Source organism: Prionailurus viverrinus, chromosome B2 (assembly GCF_022837055.1).
Source record: "Prionailurus viverrinus isolate Anna chromosome B2, UM_Priviv_1.0, whole genome shotgun sequence".
Taxonomy (NCBI): Eukaryota; Metazoa; Chordata; class Mammalia; order Carnivora; family Felidae; genus Prionailurus; species Prionailurus viverrinus.
In genome coordinates this window covers 63279265-63302403 of record NC_062565.1, presented here as the reverse complement: position 1 = coordinate 63302403, position 23139 = coordinate 63279265, and the positions used below count along the sequence as shown (strand labels likewise).

General features: G+C 36.2%; 1 protein-coding gene and 1 pseudogene across 1 annotated transcript in view; one reads left to right on the top strand and one right to left on the bottom strand.

The window, feature by feature from the left end:
• The window catches only part of COL19A1 (collagen type XIX alpha 1 chain), a 354142-nt gene that overhangs the window by 293345 nt on the left and 37658 nt on the right, over positions 1-23139 (bottom strand). The window contains exons 5-6 of the mRNA XM_047860196.1: positions 7724-7847; positions 6132-6407 (exon numbers count right to left, since the gene is read on the bottom strand). Of these exons, the coding sequence (XP_047716152.1) occupies positions 6132-6407; positions 7724-7847 (400 nt within the window). The remainder of the gene's footprint in view (positions 1-6131; positions 6408-7723; positions 7848-23139) is intronic.
• LOC125165551 (cytochrome c oxidase subunit 6B1-like) lies at positions 9460-9743 on the top strand (annotated as a pseudogene).

Sequence of the window (23139 nt, the reverse complement as noted above, 5' to 3'; positions counted from 1 at the left end):
TAGTACAGTTTTTCAGTGCTTCTTGAAATCTGGAATTGTGATACCTCCAGTTTTGTTCTTCTTTTTCGAGATAACTTTGGGTATTCAGGGACTTTTGTGCTTCCATACAAATTTTAGGATTATTTGTTCCAGTTCTGTGAAAAATGCTCTTGGTGTTTTGATAGGGATTGCATTAAATCTATAGATTGCTTTGGGTAGTATGGAAATTTTAACAGTATTTATTCTCCCAATCCACAAACACGGAATATCTTTCCATTAGTTTGTGTCATCTTCAATCTCTTTCATCAGTGTTTTATAGTTTTCAGAGTTCATGTCTTCCATCTCCTTGGTTAAGTTTACTCCTAGGAATTTTATTATTTTTTGTGCAATTGTAAATGGTACTGTACTCTTAATTTCTTTGTCTGCTTCATTATTAGTGTATTGAAATGCAACAGATTTCTATATGTTGATTTTGTATTCTATAACTATACTGAATTCATTTATCAGGTCTAGTAGATTTTTGGAGTCTTTAGAATTTTCTATATATATATATATATTACCATGTCATCTGCAAATAGTGAAAGTTTTACTTCTTCCTTACCAATTTGCATGCTTTTTATTCCTTTTTCTTTATCTGATTCCTGTGGCTAGGACTTCCAGTACCATGTTGATAAAAGTGGTGGGAGTGAGTAACTTTGTCTTGTTCCTGAGATTAGAAGAAAAGCTCTCCACTTTTCACCATTAAGTATGATGTTTGCTGTGGGTCTGTCATACATGGCCTTTATTATATTGAGGTGTGTTCCCTCTAAACCTACTTTGTTGAGGGTTTTTATCATGAATGGAGGTTGTACTTTGTCAAATGCTTTTTCTGCATCTACTAAAATGCTCATATGCTTTTTATCCTTTGTCTTGTTGATATGATATATCACATTGATTTGCAAATACTGAACCACTCTTGCATCTCAGGAATAAATCCCACTTGATGGTGGTGTATGATTTTTTTAAATGCATTATTGGATTCAATTTGCTAATATTTTGTTGAGGATTTTTCCACCAATTTTAATCAGAGATATTGGCCTGTAGTTCTCTTTTTTCGTAGTGTCTTTATCTGCTTTTGGTTTTAGGGTAATGATGGCCTCATGGAATGAATTTGGAAACTTTCCTTCTTCTGTATCTTGCAATAGTTTGAGAACAGTTGGTATTAACTCTTCTTTAAAGTCTCAGTAAAATTCACTTGTGAAGCGTCTAAGAGTTTTTGGATTACTGATTCAATTTCATTGGTCTGTTAAAATTTTCTATTCATACTTCAGTTTAGGAAGGTTATATTTTCCTAGGAATTTATCCATTTCTTCTAAGTTGTCCAATTTGTTGACATATAATTTTCATATTTTCTTACAATAATTTGTATTTCCGTGGTATCAGTTTTTATTTCTCCTTTTTCATTTCTGATTTTGTTTGAGTGTTCTCTCTTGTTCTCTTTTTTTTTTTATGAGTCTAGCTAGAGGTTTATCAATTTTGTTGATCTTTTCAAAGAGCCAGCTCCTAGTTTCATTGATCTATTGTGTTTTAGTTTTTATTTTGTGTATTTCTGCTCTAATATTTATTATTTTCTTCCGTCTGGTTTGATGGAAGAAAATAGCTGCTTTATATGTAAGGTTATTTTGCTTATTTGATACTTTTCTTGCTTCTTGAGGTAGACCTGCATTGCTGTTAACTTCCTTGTTGGAACCACTTTGCTGCATCCCAAAGATTTTGGACCACTGTTTTTTCATTTTCATTTGTTTCCATGTATTTTTATTTCCCCTTGATTTCTTGGTTGACCCATTTATTTTTTAGTAGCATGTTATTAACTTCCATGTATTTGTGTTTTTTTCCACATTTTTTTCTTGTGAATGATTTCTAGTTTCATAGCATTGTGGTCAGAAAAGATGCATAGTATGACTTTGATCTTTTTAAGTTTGTCGAAACTTGTTTTGTGGCCTAATATGTTATCTCTTCTGGAGAATGTTCCATGTACACTTGAGAAGAATGTGTACTATACTGTTTCAGGATGGAACATTCTGAATATATCTGTTAGATTGATCAGGTCCACTGTGTCATCCAAAGCCCCTGTTTCCTTGTTAATTTTCTGTTTGGATGATCTGTCTATTAATGTTAGTGAGATCTTAAAGCCCCCTATTATTATTTTATTACTATTGAGTACTTCCTTTATGTTTGTGATTAGCTGCTTTCTGTATTTGGGGTCTCCTATATTGGGTACATAAATATTTACAGTTATATCTTCTTGTTGGATTGCTCCCTTTATGATTATATAGTGTCCTTCTTTGTCTTTTTTAGTTTTTGTTTTAAAGTCTATTTTGTCTGATAGAAATATTGCTATCTTTCTTTTCACTTCTGTTTGCATGATAAATACCTTTCTGCCCCTTCCCACTTTCAATGTTCATGTGTCTTTAGGCTTGAAATGAGTGTCTTGTAGGCAGCATACAGATGGGTCTTGTTTTTTATCCATTCCATCATCCTGTGTCTTTTGATTGGAGCATTTAGTCCATTTACATTCAAAGTAATTATGGATAGGTATGTACTTACTGCCATTTTGATTTATAACCACTTATTCTGTGGTTGTTTTTATAGTTCTTCTCTGTTCCTTTCTTCTCTTGCTTTATTCTTTCTCAGTTTGCTGGCTTTCTTTAGTGATATACATGGATTCCATTCCTTTAATTTTTGCATATATATTATTGGTTTTTGATTTGGGATTACTATCAGGTTTGTATATATTATGCTAATAGCAGTCTATATTAAGTTGATGGTCACTTAAATTTGAACCCATTCTTTACTCCTCTCCCCCTCACATTTTAGGTATATGGTGTCATACTTTACATCCTTCTATTTATGAATCCTTTGACTGATTTTCAGAGATATAATTGACTTGATTGTTCTTGTGTTTCCTACTTTTCTTACTCCTACTTCTGGTCTTTTCTTTCCACTTAAAGAGTCCCCTTTAACATTTCTTGTAGGACTGGCCTTGTGGTCATAAATTCCTTTAACTTTTGTTTGTTTGGGAAACTCTTTATCTCTCTTTCTACTCTGAATGATAGCCTTGCTGGATAGAATATTGTTGGCAGCAGGTTTTTTTCTTTCATCACTTTGAATATAACATGGCACTCTCTTCTGACCTGCAAAGTTTCTACTGAAAATCAGCTGATAGCCTTATGAAATTTTCCTGGTATGTAACTTTTTTCTTTTCTCTTGCTGCTTTTATTTTTATTTATTTATTATTTATTTAACATTTATTTTTGAGAGACAGAGAGACAGAGCATGAATGGGAGAAGGGCAGAGAGAGAGAGAGGGACACACAGAATCCAAAGCAGGCTCCAGGCTCTGAGCAGTCAGCACAGAGCCTGACATGGGGCTTGAACTCAGGAACCCATGAACCGTGCAACTATGACCTGAGCTGAAGTCAGACACGTAACTGACTGAGCCACCCAGGTGCCCCTTCTCTTGCTGCTTTTAGAATTCTCTCTTTATCACTACTTTTTGCTATTTCAATTATGATGTGTCTTGGGTTGATTTTGCTGGGGTCTCTGTCTCCTTGATCTGGATTTCTGTTTCCTTCCCAGATTCAGGAAGTTTTCAGCTATTATTTCTTCAAATAAATTTTCTGATCCCCTTTTTCTCTCTTTTCCTTTTGGGACTCCTATAATGTTAATGTTATTACACTTGATGATGTCACTAAGTTGCCTAAGTGTATTTTTATTTTTTTATTATTATTTTTTTCCTCTCTCCTGTTCAACTTGATTGCTTTCCATTAATCTGTCCTCCAGGTCACTGATCTGTTCTTGTGCTTCCTCTAGTCTACAATGTATTCCATCTAGTGAATTTTTAATTTAGGTTATTGAGCTCTTCATCTCTGGTTTTTTGGTTTTTTTTTTTTATGTTTTATGTCTCTTAGTTAAGGGTCTCAATGAGGTCTTCCACTCTTTTCTCAAACCCAGTGAGTATCTTTATCACCATTACTTTAAATTTTTTATTAGGCATATTACTTATCTCCATTTCACTTAGGTCTCTTTCTGTCATTTTGTCCTGTTCTTTCATTTGGGACATATTCCTCTGTCCTCTCATTTTGGGTATGGCTTTAATTTTACCTTCAAATGAAGTAAGATGTCACACTAAAAAACCATTGTAATACTATAATTTTTACATTATGTCTTTCTAGAGGACACACCTGATATTTTTCAGCTTCAGGTTCTGAGCTTAATTATTCTCTTGCATGAGAAGTTAGTAAGACACATGACACAGCACTCAGCTTTCAGAGGGTGAGCTCTGAGCCTGGGCCCTGGTCTTGAAACAGCTTGTTCCTCTCTCATTGCTACCTCCCTACAAAGGTTATGAATTTATCTCAGTGTGTTCTTAGTTCTTCCAGTTCTTCTGAAAACAGAGCCTTGCTCTCACTAATCCTGTAAGAGATTCTAATCCCAAACTCCAGTCTTAAACTTTGGTACTTGCAGCAGGTATCACTCTCTACTACTATTGCAGAATTCCCTGAATGGACTCCTATCTACCTACACTACACCTACTGCTGAAAGTTACATCACTGATGTTCTTTCTAACTGGCAGTCTCAGTCTCCACTTCCTCCCTTGCCTTTGGAGAGACCTTTCTGAAAGGTCTGTCTATACTGTTGTATTGCAATTAATACTGTTATTATTATTGGCAGCCACAATTTACAGACATAGTCTTTGATCCTTCCATTAGCCTTCAAGATCTCTTGAGAGCAAGAGAAGTTTTTTTTGTTTGTTTGTTTTTTTTCCCCATTCTCCTAGGGAAGGGTTGAGTGGAGTGTCTGGTCCTGAAGAAACAAATGAATATATAGGGAACTAACTACATATTAGGCACTATTGCACATACTCTATACAATTATAACTAAGTAACTCTACCAACAATATTTTTTAACTGAGAATACTGAGACCCAGATAAATTAACAGCTAACAAAAGAAATCAGCAGATCATTAAGAACTAGGATTTACAACCTCATCTGTCTGATCCTCAAACCATCTTACTCTCCATAATGCCATGATGCCTTGCCTCTAGGATTCATTTTTCCTACTCTGGCCTATTTTGCTGATCATTACTGAGCTCCAGTTATGACATTCTCACTGATTCATTCAATGTCTCTAACAGAAAACACTTTAAAAATATTTTATTGACTATATACACTATATATATTTTACTGACTATATACACACACATATATTAACTTTATCCATCCATTAATCATCTATCTATATTGATTCCTTCCACAAGGGCATTTAGAAAAAATACTCTGCCCAAATATATATTTGTACAGAATTGTGCTTTTGAAACAAAATTGAGCTATTAAGTGTTCTGTGTTAACACTATTAGCAATTCCCATTGGTGACCTGCATTCAGATTATTTTTATGGGTTTTCCCATCATTCTACCCATAAAAAAATGTAAAGTCATGAAATTTAGATATATCTCACTTTTTTAGGTTTATAGGCCTTCTTCTTTAAGTAAATTAGTAATAAATCTATTATCACTTGAGCATCAAATATAGTTTTTAAAGGGCCTTTTCAAATGAAAGGATTTTACAAGACATTGTTATCATCCAAATGACCTACTGATACAATTAGTGGTTATATTTCAGTCACAGCAGAACTTAAAAAACCCTTATAGGCTTATGAAAAATAGTCTGCAATACAAAACAATTGCTATTCTGAAGATGAATAAACAGCCTATTGTTCTTGAGTGGAAACATCAGATAATCTGGAACCATTTAATTTAAAGTTCATCTTTTCCCAGTCTTTTCTATTCAAAACATATAAGCTTATTCAAGCTACTTTTTGTATCATATTGTCAATTTTTACTAAGCTTTAATTGTAACAACCTCATTTTTTAAGGCATGACCTAGTTCTTTTAAATTCACAGGCTAGAGAAAATGGGTGAAAACAGAGAGAAGATAATATATGTGAAAATACAGTTGGAAATACATGGCAATGCTTCACACATCTGATGGCTAATTTAAAAAGTGTTGAGAAGGGAATGTATTACAAAGTAATTAAAGAAAGAAGGTTTTAATAAGGTATCTAATTTAGAAGTTTTACTAGTTCTCTTTCATAACGAACATCACAACTCACATCCACAGGCTTGCCATCGGAAGCTCGTGCAGCAATAACAGTCCTTCCACGAAGGTCCACAGCGTTCTTTTCATCTATATAACGGCTTGCAATTAAATTACAATCCATATAGAGTGAAATGCCCCGGGATTGTATACCAATGCCAAGTTTATGCCACTGACGATCAAACAAAGGACGGAGTTCTCGATTTTTAAAAATGTAGTTCAACACATCTCCCTCAGCAGCTCGGAACATAAATTCCACCACTTTCTTTCCACCATCAACGACTATAGAAATCTGCAAAAATGCAAATTAGCTTTAAGTGTTTTAAAACCAGTGTTCAAAATTACTAAAGCACACAAATAAAAAAATCAGAAATGCATGTTAGTATAACTGAAGGACTTAGTAAAATGTTTTAGATGACACCTGGGTCCACCAGACTTGTTAATATAAAAGAACAACAAATATCCAGCTACAAAAATGTTTCAAATATGGGGTATTCTGGTGAATGTCATATGTTCCTTTCTTGAGAGAACATCTGAGAGTATATATTTATATGTGTGTATGTATGTATCTAAGTATATATATAATTCTGTATGAGTAATTCAAGAATTAAATGTTACTTAATTTAAAAAGCATAAGAATAGGATTACTTCTCTTAGCATGGAAACTGAGATCAACTTCTTGAAACTTTGATGATTTGCATGGTGCAGAAAAGAATGCATTTTCATAAAGGACATGCTTTTTCAGTTCATTTCATTTTTCCACCATAAAATTGTGACTGTATTAACAGATTAAAAGACCAGTGAAATAAAAAGCATGTCAGTGGATATGTACAGAAATAAACACAAATGTAAGGTGCCAATAAGTAATACTGAGGTTCATCTCCTGCCCTGGAGTCCTTGCACTCTCATCTTTCTGCCCAAATGACATCTCTTCCATAAGTATTCCTACGTTCCTATTCTCCGTGTGCCCCATTTTGGGAAGCTGTCCTTTCTATGTTCTCGTAGTCCACGCCCAGCTCCGAGCTTACCTCTACCACTGCACCTGTCGCACTATGATTATGCTCTAGCATATTGTTCTCCTAGATGACATCCCCTTAGGCCTTATGCTCCCTGAGAAAGGAATTACGCTTGTTAAAATCTTATCTTTGTCACTAACTAGCATACAGCATGTGTTCAGTAACTTTTTATTGATGGCATCAATATTTATATCCTGGTTCTTCATTTACTAAGGACTTTCAGATGAAACAACGAACAGCTTTAAAAATAATACATATCAGAAATTATAGGAAATGAAGAAGTTATTAGTGAGATGGACTTAGTGTCAATGAAGCAGTTGTGAAAGAAGGGCCATTTGAGTATCTTTAGACAAAATATGAATCTAGAAGTGAAAACAAACAAAAAAATAATCTTGTCTCACCCACCATGCTCTCATATTACAGATCTCAACAAAATCATCCTATGAGAATATTTGCATTTCCCTGCTGATGAATCCTTTAAAAGACTATTTGGACACCACATCTGCTTCCAAATTTGGGCACACTGTTCCAAGATTCACCTGGCATAATCACATAAGGGAAAACTAATCGGCACAACACTATGGCTCCTTACCTGTGGCAGATTCTGCAGGTTTAACACCTGCCACAGGAACCACCGTTCCTTTTTGGTGCTTCTGCGCACACGAAACACAGCTGCTATGGCGTACTCGTCAGGAAGGCCTTTGGGAAATATCTTACTGGGGGGAGGAAAACAAAGAACTATTGTGAGAAGACTGAAGATGAAGAGGAAAGAAAATCTAGATATGAAGGTTTTTGTAACACAATATCTCAGTCGTATTTTTCTCAATGAACTTATAACTTATGATGCATTTTTATAGTAATCTACCTATTGGACATATGGAAGCATCCATACCTACAGTACCTATGCAGTTTTTAATCCTTGTTCTCTCCCTTTTTAGAAAGTGTCTAGTAAAAGATTGTTAAAGTTTGGGGTGTGTAAGAGCAAGGGAATAGGGCTAAAGCACTATGCAGTGATATTCCCTGACTCAACAAGATGTTTCAACAGAGGAAAATATCAGATTTCCCTGCTGTCTGGCAAACACTAGGGATTTATAATGGAAATAAATAGTACCCCTCTGTTTTGTCTATAGGCAGAACTACAGAGCACACCGCTAACAATTAAATGTATATTTTCCAAAGAAGTTTTATCATATTAAATTCTTGCAAATGAGTTCCTAAGACTGATTTTCTAGTATCCATTTAAGACTCATACTGAAAAATAAACTAAAGAGGTTTTAGCTTATTTTTCATTCTTACAAAAATATAACTAGCAAATTCTTTCTAGGTAGCAGAGAGAAGCCAAAAGACAATCCAAATATCTTTCTCCCTCAATCTTGTTTCAAAATACTGGTCTCACCGGCCCATGAGGAAACTCAGGGAAAAAAATTCAAAATGAACAGATCTCAAATTTAGACTTTCATTGGAAAACAAGAAGAAATACATTCCTACCACCTGACTTTTAAATTTACCTGCATTGTACATAAAAACTCTGCAAGACAGGAATCATGCTTTTCTTTTAAAAAATCATGAGGAATAGTAGGTAAGAATTCTCTTAAAGACTAACATAGCCAAAAGCTGTTTATATAAAGGTAACACTATACCTTGAAATGGTAACTACTAACTCTGAACTTTACACTAAGGTCTACTGAAACTGATGACCACCTACTGAAAATGACAAGCAAACTGTCATGGAGCATTCTGAAATTTTGGTTCTACCCTCTGTGTTGGAAACCAAGTCATATAAGGTAGAGAAATCAGGGAAAAATAAGAAAACAGCTGTACTGGCCTAAAGTTCTTATTTGCTTATTGGTTAAACACAGACACCCATTTATGTCTACATGCGTATATATACATACAACTTTATCTTTTTGACAATCTATTTAAAAGGGAGGCAACTTGACTTTATTGCATTTATATATTATATCCTCTCTTAAGTGAGCAAGTGATTAATGAATGATTTTTTTATTCCACCACAATAAAACAAAATTTCTAAAATGGGATTTTCTCTATGAAGTCACCATTATTTTTTAATGTTTATTTAAAACTTAATATGTTTTAAATATTGTGAGATCATATCCTGAGCGAAAATCAAGAATTGGTTGCCTAACTGACTGAACCACCCAGGAACCCCTATAAAGTCACCATTATTAAACTGAATTTCACAATGACCATTACTGTACCAGTTTGAGTAACATTGTTCATTTAAAAACAAACAAAATGGTTAATTCTGCTTCCTGTCTGACTCTGGCTTCTTTTCTGAGTCACACTGAGCCATGAGCTGCTTCAGGGATGTCTTTAGGAGGTAGCACCACGGCGGAAGATATCAAGACCCAAATCAAGAATTATCAGACTGCCCCTTTTGACAGTCACCTCCCCAACCAGAACCAGACCAGGAACCGCTGGCAGAACTGCCTGTCCTTCCACCATTGTGAGAAGACAATGACTGCTCGTGGGGATGATGTCTCCATGTGCAAAATAGTATTGGGTGTGTGTACACAATCTGTCCCGTATCCTGGGGGTGATCACCCTGGGATGATGGCCTGGCATTAGGCACGTTTCCTGGGATGATGTGAACTGACTCCACCCACCTCTCCTTTGTCCTCCATTCTTCTCCAAGGGTGGTGAAGGGGGACCTGGGTACATGGTGATCCCCACCTTGGGATCCTCAATCATGGCTTAACTAAGAATAAATACTCACTGGAAAAGTGAAGACTGTGTATATGTAAAAGAGCCAGATGATCAGGTAAGAAGCCTGGGTAGAACATTACTTTGACCAGTAAGAGGGGGTTCAGGGTGATTGTTTTTTCTGTTTTGTCTTACATTATTAAACTGATCACCTTCTCTACACCAGACAAGAGTCTTTACACAAAGTAGCCTCAAGCCCCTGTATGTGCTAAATTGTATCTGCATATTCTCTTTTATTATCTATAAAACTTCAAAAAAATTATGTAATTTCAGAACCATATAAAATTGTTTAATAAAAACTCCTATGTATAAATAAATAAGTAAGTAAATAAAACAATGGGGCTTTAACATCTGCCATTTCTCTTTGGGACCACCTATATATCTGAAGAAGAGTACAGACAGAGGTGAGAGGTGATGCCAAATCATAAGCTTCCAAATAAAAATTTTGAACTAGTTAGTTGCATCAAAATTCCTTTTAAAAAGGAAACATCGGTATACCTGGGTGGTTCAATCAGTTAAGTGTCTGACTCTTGATTTACACCCAGGTCATAATCTCATGGTTCATGAGTTCGAGCCCCATGTCAAGCAGCACAGAGCCTGCTTGGGATTCTCTGTCTCCCTCTCTTACCCCTCCTCCCCTCTTCATTCTTTATCTCTTTCTCTCTCTCTCTCTCTCTCTCTCTCTCTCTCTCTCTCTCTCTCTCAAAACAAATAAATAAACATTAAAAAAAAAGGAAACCTCAATCCACACAGCAGATCCCTACCCATCCCCTACATGCAGTAACTTGTGTCTCTACCTGTCTTCAAATTTCCTGCCTCCTTTATCCTATTCTCTACCTTCATGGTTTCAGGATCATATCTTTATTTGAAGTGTTTTGGAATTTGACAACACTATTTCCTGGGATTTTTCTTCTATTCTTTGTATTGAACACATCTTCCAATATGAGCTATACATCACCAAAAAAAATTGTGAGTTTTTATTCTTTTCTCCATATAATATTCTCTTATTCCCTCTTTTAGGAACTCCTTTTTTAGACAACTGTTTAACACCTGTAATACCACCCATGCAGTTTCCTTACCCTTTCTCTTATATTTTTTCACCTCCTTATTTATTGTACTTTCCGAGATATTTCCCTGATTTGTTTTCCAATCCATCTATTCAACACCAATTTTTGCTATTTTCTTATTTCCAAGATGCTCTTGTGTTCTCTTTTTAAAAATATCCTGAATGCAATATTTTAAACCCCTGACATAATCAATTAGGTTGGCTTTTAAATGTTTTTCTCTGCATCCTTGACTATCTTCATTTCACTCTGGTTAGCTTTTCCTGTTTGATAGTTTGGCCTCTCTCTTCCATGTTGGAAGCTATACCCTAATTTCTGATCATTTTTTTATAATCCATATATATGTAAGGATGAAGCATTTAACTTTGACAGCAACCTTCATGTATGCTGGCACAGTGTGTTGATGAATAACTTCACTGCATAGCATGATCAGCTGGCAGATTTCACTGAGAGTTCCTCAAATGTGAATGTAGAAAGATTAGTTCTCTGGCACAAAAACAGACACATAGACCAATGGAATAGAATAGAAACCTCAGAACTAGACCCACAAACGAATGGCCAACTCATCTTTGACAAAGCAGGAAAGAACATCCAATGGAAAAAAGACAGCCTCTTTAACAAATGGTGCTGGGAGAACTGGACAGCAACATGCAGAAGGTTGAAACTAGACCACTTTCTCACACCATTCACAAAAATAAACTCAAAATGGATAAAGGACCTGAATATGAGACAGGAAACCATCAAAACCTTAGAGGAGAAAGCAGGAAAAGACCTCTCTGACCTCAGCCGTAGCAATCTCTTACTCGACACATCCCCAAAGGCAAGGGAATTAAAAGCAAAAGTGAATTACTGGGACCTTATGAAGATAAAAAGCTTCTGCACAGCAAAGGAAACAACCAACAAAACTAAAAGGCAACCAATGGAATGGGAAAAGATATTTGCAAATGACATATTGGACAAAGGGCTAGTATCCAAAATCTATAAAGAGCTCACCAAACTCCACACCCGAAAAACAAATAACCCAGTGAAGAAATTGGCAGAAAACATGAATAGACGCTTCTCTAAAGAAGACATCCAGATGGCCAACAGGCACATGAAAAGATGTTCAGCGTCGCTCCTTATCAGGGAAATACAAATCAAAACCACACTCAGGTATCACCTCACGCCAGTCAGAGTGGCCAAAATGAACAAATCCGGAGACTATAGATGCTGGAGAGGATGTGGAGAAACGGGAACCCTCTTGCACTGTTGGTGGGAATGCAAATTGGTGCAGCCGCTCTGGAAAGCAGTGTGGAGGTTCCTCAGAAAATTAAAAATAGACCTACCCTATGACCCAGCAATAGCACTGCTAGGAATTTATCCAAGGGATACAGGAGTACTGATGCATAGGGCCACTTGTACCCCAATGTTCATAGCAGCACTCTCAACAATAGCCAAATTATGGAAAGAGCCTAAATGTCCATCAACTGATGAATGGATAAAGAAATTGTGGTTTATATACACAATGGAGTACTATGTGGCAATGAGAAAAAATGAAATATGGCCTTTTGTAGCAACGTGGATGAAACTGGAGAGTGTGATGCTAAGTGAAATAAGCCATACAGAGAAAGACAGATACCATATGGTTTCACTCTTATGTGGATCCTGAGAAACTTAACAGGAACCCATGGGGGAGGAGAAGGAAAAAAAAAAGAGGTTAGAGGGGGAGAGAGCCAAAGCATAAGAGACTGTTAAAAACTGAGAACAAACTGAGGGTTGATGGGGGGTGGGAGGGAGGAGAAGGTGGGTGATGGGTATTGAGGAGGGCACCTTTTGGGATGAGCACTGGGTGTTGTATGGAAACCAATTTGACAATAAATTTCATATATAAAAAAAAAAAAGAAAGATTAGTTCTCTAGGAACATCCAGTTTCTCCAAAGAAGAATCTACTTCCCACTTGATAAAATGTTTTCATCTGGATGCAGGCATTCTAGAAACAGTGGGGTATGAGGGGGTCTACAGTTCATTACAGAATTGTGCTCCATTGCTCTGTTTTTGGTGTCATACCTCCTTCCTACCTTCACTATCCTGCTTACCTTTCATCTCTGGAGGCTCTTTGGCTCAATTTCTCTCAATAATAAACCTACTAAACATCTCACCTTCTGTCTGGTTGGATGAGGAGAGAGGAGGTACACTGCACACACACACACACACACACACACACACACACCCTTCATCAGCTCCTGCAGAGGCTGATATCCCCTAGTGATGAGTCTCAGGTGTCCACCGAGGTAAAATGGCCTACATCTCACTAGTATCTATGGCCCAACAATATGTAGGTTCTACCATCCTCCAACTGTTTTTTGTCTTTAAGAATATATTGTAATTTTTCTCTTTTGCTCCATTTCCCTTTCTATAATCATTTTTGCATTTTAGAGGATTAAAAGTCATTTCAAATCTTCAACCTCTCCCTATCCAATGCCCCCTTTCTCTTAGTTCACAAACATATGCATATCTTCTCCCTGCTACAAAACAAACCTCCTCCAACCTTGCTACCCCATTATATTACCCTCTCATCTATCCACCAACCTTCTTACATGAATACTCTGCATATCTGCATTGTTACTATCCATTTAGTCCTTAATCCTCCTGCATTCTAAAAGCATTCCTGGGGCACCTGGGTGGCTCAGTCTGTTAAGCTTCCGACTTTGGCTCAGGACATAATCTTATAGTTCATGAGTTCAAGCCCTCCATCGGGCTCTGTGCTGACAGCTCAGAGCCTGGAGCCTGCTTCAGATTCTATGTCTCCCTCTCTCTCTTCCCCCTCCCCTTTCTCTATCAAAAATAAATAAACATTTAAAAGCATTCCTAATGAGGGGCACCTGGCTGGCTCAGTAAGTAGAGCATGTGACTCTTGATCTTGGGGCTGGGAATTCAAGCCTCATGTTGAGTGTAGAGATTACTTAAAAAAAATAAATAAAATCTTTAAAAAAATAAAATAAAAAATAAAAATACAGAATTCCCAATCAGTTAATCCACTGGCCTCTTCTCAATCCTCCACTCCCCTCAATCCTTCTGAAGATCTTAATATACATCCTTTCCATATTGATTGATATAAACCAAGGGTCACAACCACATGACCATAGGGCCCAACCAGGAAACTGGAATATAAGCTTCCTGAGGTTTTTCGTCTATCCTATTCACCCTTTTGTTCCCAGCATCCTTGTGCCTGCACAAGGTAGGTACTCAATAAATGAATCAGTTAATGAAATGGATTCATATATAAGTGATCTAAAAAAAGAATATAAAACAAAACCGCACACCCCTCTCAGTCTAGCTTTGGTTTTTCCATCTCAGATAGAAATATGCATATAAGAAAACTTCACTTTCCCCTTAAGACTTTTATTAAAGGAGCCTGGGTGTCTCTGTCAGTTAAGCATTGCACCCTTGGTTTTGGCTCAGGTCATGATCTCACAGTTTCATGAGTTTGAGCCTCTGTTGGGCTCTGCTTGGGATTCTCTCTCCCTCTCCCTCTGCCCCTCCCCCACTAATGCTGTCTCTGTCTCTCTCAAAATAAATAAATAAAACTTAAAAAAACTTTTATTAACAGAAAAAAGAGGGAGAGGTGAGTTAATAACAGCAACTGACACTCATCCTTATGCAGAGGAAACACATGTGGACTGAGGGAAACCAAGAGCCCAACCCAGCTACAGGGGGCAGTTGCTCTTTAGCTCCAGCCAATTGCTGCTACCCAAGAGTGTGGGCCCAGCGTTACCAGAGCATCCCATTTTTCAAGAGAAGCCAAATACCTAGACATTTTATCTGAAAAGTTCAGAGTTTTCATTTTGGCAATCAACTCAGATTTTTCATAAACACTGTCCAGGCCAACACTGTGCAAACAAAGCAAAAGCAACAACTATTTATGTTGGTATGCTTGATGGTGTGACAAAGCAAAAACGAATGAAAACACCTTTCTCCTCACTATTTAGGATTTTAGACATGAAGACACCTATGATATCTCTTCATGAGACTGCAAGTTTTTTGAAGGCAAGGACACCATTTGATCTATCTTTGTATCATCCACAAGCCCAAGTGCAGTGCCAATAAGGCACTCTATAACTGTTTGTTAAATAAATGCATGATTTAGCAAATGAAGCAGATAAAGACATTTAATTTTGATATAATTATTTAATATTTCATGAAACTAAATGTAATTATTTTTCAATAATTTACAATCTAATTTAAAATTTGAAAATATATTCAATGAAAGGTTCCTCTGTGAGAAAAAAATAACAAAAACAAAATATTATTAATAATAATGTTGATATACAACATACAGTCTTAAAATAATACACTGAAATAAATTTAGTTTTGTTTGGAGAAAAACTGATTTTTTTCTTAGTCTAAGTTTATAATGGATAAAAATCCTTATAATTACTGCATTTTCTTTTCAGAAATTCATGTTGTACTTTCAAGGCCAAAAATGTTTTTGCTTGCCAAATTGTAAATTTTGAAGAAAAAGTTCTGTTTTAAAAATAATACATTACAAAATATATCAGCTCTTACAGACTATGTTTCTTGTTTATACCACCCAAGCACACTTAATGTGACACAGAATAATTTCTCTGGGTGTTGCCAAAGTTTCTATTATAAAAGAGGCCATATTGGATTACTAGTCTGTTACCAGAGAGATATAATGACAGCTTGTTATGTGTAAGATATCCATGCTTGAATATTTTTGAATGGAGTGTAATTTCCTATAAGAAATCCTATCCACTGCTTACTCAGTGATATTCCCATTAAGAAAAATATTGTTGATCCTTATTTGCCGAACCCATCCATATCTATATCTATATCTATATCTATAGATATATATGCTAAAATTCTCACTGGGATATTTTCTATCTTCCCTCATACACATTGCATGCAATTCAACACTGTAAGTGGAAAATTCATCCACATAAGTTAATATTAACCTACATATGAAGAGCTCAAAGTTTAGTGATTTAAGTGTAATAAATCCTTTATTTCCCATTGTCTACTTTTGTTCACACTAATGAAAACACCTGAATATTCATTGACAGATGAGAACAGAGGTATACCAAATTAACAAAATGTTCGATCTAAAATCAATTTTTTTTTTATTTAAAAAGAATTTTTTTTCAACGTTTATTTATTTTTTGGGACAGAGAGAGACAGAGCATGAACGGGGGAGGGGCAGAGAGAGAGGGAGACACAGAATCAGAAACAGGCTCCAGGCGCTGAGCCATCAGCCCAGAGCCTGACGCGGGGCTCGAACTCATGGACCGCGAGATCGTGACCTGGCTGAAGTCGGACGCTTAACCGACTGCGCCACCCAGGCGCCCCTAAAATCAATTTTTTTTATTGTGACTAAGTAAAAGTCACTGAGAACCAAACTAAAGTCGTTCCAAATTATCCAAAGGTGCCAAAGGAAATTGGCTGCCTGTGGAGTCCTTTTTACTCTAGCTCCTCAGAGAGCTAGTTCTAGATATAATCTGGAGTGTCTCTGAAGCCTTGTATTCACATACTTTAGACTCCTTTGAACTTGTAATTGATTTCAATGCTGAAAAAAATCTAAAATGTAGTTTTCACCTTCTCTCTGATGTTCTCTATGTACAGCCCTCTGTTCAATCATAAAATGGAAAGAAATGCTATTAAACTCTAGGAGAAGTGGCAGAGGATAAAAAATGGGGTTCCTTATAATGATCTGCTATGGCAGAAGGCAATGTCCAGATCTGAGAACCAGTGAGATTTGACCCCACTAAAAAATTGATTTCATAAAGCTCTTAACATTATAAAACTTCCCTCTTACTGTTAAAGTTAAGAGACATTGTAAATATTTTCTTCTTTATATATTCTTTACTTCCTCAATTTTTACAATGAGCATAAGTTGTATTAATGATCATTTGTAAAACAACATTACTACTTTCAGATTAGGAAAAAATAACACTATTCTTTAAAGTTACCATAAATTAATCTGATATTCTTCAAGGTCAGAGGTGAGGGAGAAATAATAATAACAAATGTTATTTTTTTCTATTATGGGAGGTAAAAGTCATAGAAGTCTATAACTCCCAACCTAAAGCCTTCAGAATGGTTTAGTCACTAAGGCATTAAGATGAAAGAAATTCCAAATGAAAATACACTTTTCCCAATATTTTCTCCATATATTTCGAGCAGAATATCTAATTACAAAGTACTAGTACCTATACTCATGAAGTTGGATAAATATTAACATCTTATTTAACATAAGGAATTCACTGTACAGGACTTTAAGAATGGGTTGTATTTGTCTAAATAGCCTACTGCCCACATTCTCTGGATCTTCTTTCTCACTTGGTTAATGAAAACTCCTTTCATGATCAGAATTTATTTAAAATCTTTAAGAAATATACATAAAATGATGATGTCTAAAAGGTATGTATGCTACAGAAAAGATCTTGGCATGAGATGGAGGAAACATTTAATCATTCTGTGTATGTGTAATTGTTACTAAATATGATTCTACATAGACTGCCTTTTGCATACATGGTGTGAACACAGAGATTCTCCCTAACTATGAAGTACTTTCATTGACAAGCCAAAACACCTAATACTGTACTATCAGAGATTTCTTCCTCTTTGGAAAGTGCATGTGTTTATAAAACATAAGCTCTGTTACCACTAAAATAGTTCCTAGAAACTCATCGCACAATACTAATAAAGTGTCTAATAATTAATTCTCACCTCGGAAAGTGTAGAACAGAGATCTATAGGGACTACAATAAAACAAAGAAGTTAACAGAGAAGATACAGAGAGGGAGGAAGGAATAAATCCAGAGCAGGAAATGACCCTGGGTTAGAAAATGAAATGTCATTGTCCTGAGCCTTGGGCAACACAAGCATCACCTTAAGGCACTGGGAGTTTGGGAGGAAAGTTCCAAAAAGAAAGGTGATGCCAAAGGAGAGAGGCAACCAAGATAAAACTTGACTATTTTCCTTGCCTGTGCTGTCAACTCACATGCCTAAATTACTACTGGGCATCTCTACTTAGATATTAAAGGCATCTCTAATTAAATAACTGAAATTGAACTTTTGTTTCCTACTAACAAGTAGGTACAAGGTACCTTCTCTAAGGTACAAGAATTTCACATCTCAGTAAAAGGCATGGCCATTCACCCAGATTTCCAGTCTAAAAGTCATTCTTGACTCTTGCCTTTTCTTGATTTTCCTAGACCCCATCCAATCATCAGCAAGTCTCACTCTTTCTACCATCAAAATAGATTCTGACTCTGTCCACTTCTCTTCAGTTCCACTGTCACTCACTACCCCAAGCTGCCACCTTCTCTCCCCCCGACTCCTGTGATGGTGTCCTAATTGTTCTCTTTCACCTACATTACAGGCTAGTCCTCACATAGCAGCTAGGTTCAGCTATTAAAATGTAAATCATACCACATCCCTCCCTTACTTACAGCCTTCCTACACTGTCTATGGTTCCTTGCACATGGCTCACAAGGCTTCATCTGTTCTGACCCCTGCTTCTAACACATCATCCCCTATTCCAGTCTCTATGTGGCACTCATACTCCAGTCACAGTGACTTGAAATTTGTTCCTTACGCACACCAGGCTCATTGAAGTCTTAGACCTTTGTACTTCCTGTTTTCTCTCCTGGGATGGTCCTTCCCAGAAGTCGTCACCTAGATGACTTTCTCCCCACTATGCAGGTCTTAGCTTTAATGTCACTTCTTCTGGAAGATCTATAGCTGTTCTCACCTCAATTACTACCTAACATATTACCTTCTTTTATTTTTCTTCATAGGTTTATAACTACCCAAAGTTTTTTTTAAAATGTATTGGTTTACACATGTATTGCCTGTCTCCAACCACTAGAATGTGATTTCCATGCAAATAGGGGCACTGACAGACTTGTTGCTCTAAATCAAGCTTTAGACAGATACTAATCTGGCATATAGGAAGCACAAACAAAACTGTGTTCCTTTCATGGACAATCCATAATGATACCTATGACCAGTCCTAGCAGGTGCCAAACACCAGTATTTGCATAATGCCTTAAAGTTAAGGCCTTTAAGACTATGCCACATCACAGTCAGCAAAAAAACAGAAGAGAAAAAAATTCAAGCTCTATGTGATTTAAAGCAGGTTAATCAAAAAGTCTGACATAAAATGAATCCAGGAACAAACACAGTGTTCTTACTTTCAAAAAGAAACTTTAAATCTCCACGGGCTACAGCAACACAGAACAGCTGCCCCGAGAAACTTCACCAAAAGTGTCCTTCAGCAGAAGACTTCCGGTGCTTGGAAATGTTTCAATTGTAAGAAGCCACACACAATAGTTTTCTGTAGTTCTACAGTCCTAATGCTGAAAGGAACCTTAAGAGTGATTTAGATCAGCCATCTCATTTCATAAATAAGAAATTAAAGCCACAGAAGTTAAATAACTGCCCCACCATTACTCTGCAAGACAGAAGTCAGGATGGAACTTGAACTCGGAACTTCTAATTCCAAGGTCAGTTTTTTCTAGTATATCAAGTTGCCTGTATCCTCTGGGTTAAGAATAAAATTTCCCTCATAATTATTGACCTGACTTAAAAGTAATGTTTTGGGACTACAAGGGAGAAAAAAAACTACTTTTTTTTAGTACTAGGTGAAATGGGGAGAATATAAGTAAATATCAAACATTAGTATCAAGAAATGATTAGTTAAAATGTTTACAATCATGATAATATTAACAACAATAAATCATATTTTGGGCTCAGAGCAAAGCATTCATTATGACATTTGCACATCCTAAGTGACCAGTAGCCATGAGGGGAAGATTATTACAGTTCCTTCCCCTCATCATATTTTGAGCACAGATCAGGAAGTATCACAAACCACACAATGATATCTTTAAAATGGGGCTACAATCTGTTGGGTTTTAAGAAGGATATGCATATGACAGAAGGTGACAACCAATCAGAAATACTTTTTCCATATTCCTTAGAGATCATTTCTTAGAAAAATTAGTATTTTTCACCAAACATTTGTTTAAAAAATGAGAGGAATTTTCAGGAAGTAGTAAAAATTATGAGAATAGTATATATACTAATAATTATGCAGTGTGAAGAAAAGCATGAAGTGTTCTCATAAAAAGTGCCTCTGTTTATCCTTCTGGTTAGAAAATATATTGGGATTTTAATATGTTAGGAAGAACATCAACAGAATGTAACCTAACTAAAAAGACAAGTAATTCCTCAAAATGTGAAAATAATGAACATAAATGTGACTATTTCAAATGATTATGGAAGAAGAACCCTTAGCACTGATCCTACATTAATGCTTTCCTGGCATGGGGATCAGTGGAAGTTTCTATCCCATTCATCCCCTGAGGCATGAAATCAATGCCAAACATAGCTATACACAAAGTTAACTTAAATTGAAATGTCTGGTCTCTCAGGTGCAGAAAGATGCCAGCTGAACAAGTAATGGACATTCCTACCTGCCCAATTAATGAGAAACCAATAAGAACTACCTTAAAAGGATAAACTTTGCTTTTTCATACTCCCTTCTAGGAGGGGCACATTGCAAGCATGGTCATGCCAGGAAAAATCATAAAATTTAAAAACATAACCCGCCCTTTTAAAGTGCATACAAATATTTATTGATCAAGTTGTTTTATGAGGAGATGGAATCAGGGAGTGGATCTCATTTATTTTCCATGGCTGGGCCCTGGTGGTTTGTTGTCAAGAAAAATAAAGACCTTAATGAAGCCCATAAATTTATTTACTTCTTTGTATATTAAGTAATTGGTAATTTCATTGTACAGCAAGTTCAGGCTGATGTATTTGTTCAGTATTCCTAGAAGGACCATAGTTTGTAATATGGCAAGTGACATCTCTGTCTCATGAATAGAAAAAAATAAAAGACAAACCAAACTGCAGAATAAAAGGGGATTAGGAAGAAAAAAACAAGACTGCCAGTTTCTGTTTTGCTCTTTTACCTAACTAAATAATAAGCACTATGAGGCAAGAAGTAAAATGTAAAAAAGGAAAAACAAAGAATAATAAACTTTCATGATTTCAGTGCTCATAAACTGAAAAGCAAGAGGACATAATTATGCTAGAGAAATTTAATTTTGTATATGGTGTTTCAAAAGTCAAGCATGATACACATTTGAACAGCGAAGTGTTTAAAAAGTTTAGTTACTAATTACAATGGTTCCAGAGGTAATTCTTCAACTAGCTCATAGCACAAGGCTTGAAGCAAAGCCTTTTTTTTTTTTTTTCAAAAGTGCTATTTTGGTAGAGATGAAGTGAGTTTTCCAGGTCATATTTAGCAAGACCAACCTTTATTTACTTTTTTGCTTTTAAAATGAAATGGCTAAATGGAAAAAATCTATTTTTAAATAGCAAGAACTGGCTTCCAAATTAATTCTTCCATCCTAAATAAGCGTGAGGCAGAGTTTATGAAGAACTTCCGTATTTACAAGTATCAATGGGGCCTTTGACTTGCTGAATATCTTCCAGGAAGAGAAATATGATACAAGTTACATTTCCTGAGAGTGAAGTGAGAGATGCTTGGAGTTTATAGTAAGTCATTTCTTTCCCAGCTGACACCCACCATCACCTGTCACGTTACAAGCGATTTGGCCAGCAGGGCCTGGAGGGTTTATCTGAAATGCCTTCCTCCCAAGCTGGGTGGTGATGTTTGAGTTTCACAGCCACAGAGACTCTGAAATCTCACCCTTTTTGTGCTTGCTAAGCGGATTCAGACAGATAGATCGTTAATGGGAAAACAAAGCTTCGATGACTCTCTAGTAATCATATGTCTGTTATGATTAGCACTTGCTCATCATGACATTGTAAATGACTTTCCATTGAAAACAAGCCCTTCTACTATATGACATTCAGATAACAGAAATGAAGGATGGACTAGAGAAGCCACACTTCAGAAAGGCTTTGAAAGTAACTTTTTCAGGTGTTTCCATCCAAAAAAAGCAAGGAAGAAAGAAAGAAAGAAGGAAAGAAAGAAAGAAAGAGAAAGAGAGAGAGAGTGAGGGAGGGAGGAAGGAAGGAAGGAAGGAAGGAAGGAAGGAAGGAAGAAGGAGAGAAAGAAAGAAGAAAGAAAGAAAGAAAGAAAGAAAGAAAGAAAGAAAAGAAAGAGAAGGAGGGAGGAAGGAAGGAAGGAAGAAGAAAAGAAAGAGAAAAAAGAAAGAGGAAGGAAGGAAGGAAGGAAAGAATAAAGAAAGAAAGAAAGAAAAGAAAAGAAAAGAAAAGAAAAGAAAAAAGAAAGAAAAGAAAAGAAAAGAAAAGAAAAGAAAAGAAAGAATCAACCCTGGGTAAACTTCACGCCCAAGAGGTCCTCTGAAAACTGGTGTCCTTCCTGAGTCTAGGGGTTTGGCTTCTGCCTCAGGATCATTTACATGTAACTGAAAGCTGTGATTTTCCTAGTGGCATATATTCAGCTGTTTGGGGTTTTTCCCCCCTAGAATGTAATGCTATTGCTCTCACACCTTCACTTTATTTTAGACAGCTTTATTGAGGTATACCTGTGGTACTGTGGCTTCTCCTCAGATCTTCCAAATTATTCACCTTTCACTTTATTTTTATCAATAAAGTTCAAGCTCCTTAGGCTGGCACAGAAGTCCTCTCAGAACAGCACCTCAGTCTGCCCTTGCAGCCTCCTCTATCCCGCAGACACTTTGCTCACCTGTGTTCACTACCACAACATGGGATTTCTTACCATTCTTCAAACTGTCTTGACCTTTAAATGATACTCCCTCTAACTACCACATACTGGCCCCCGCCTCACCTGGCAAATTCTTCTTATGGTTCAAGCTTCTACTTCTCACATCTTTTGTGAAGCTTTCCCCGGTTCCCTCGAAATGGCTTCATCTGTTCTTCATCTTCATCTACATACATACATCTAAAGATTGCAACTATATTCCACAATAGCTAATTGTTGACATATCTATCTTTGCAGACAGAAATAATGCCAGGGATCATGTCTTTATTTATCCTTAAATCCTCAGTGCCTGGCACATAGTGAGTCTTCAGTGTCATTTAGGAATCAAATGAAATACTTTGTTAGAATTTCTTCATTCACTGCCATTGAAGCTGAATTGAAAAATAATAGGGAGAGTATATTATAAAATATTTTTTCTGTATACGTTGTAAGCAAAGGGAATTTTATATTCTTATCATGGCTAAATTAGAAGATAGATAGAAATGTAAAGATAAT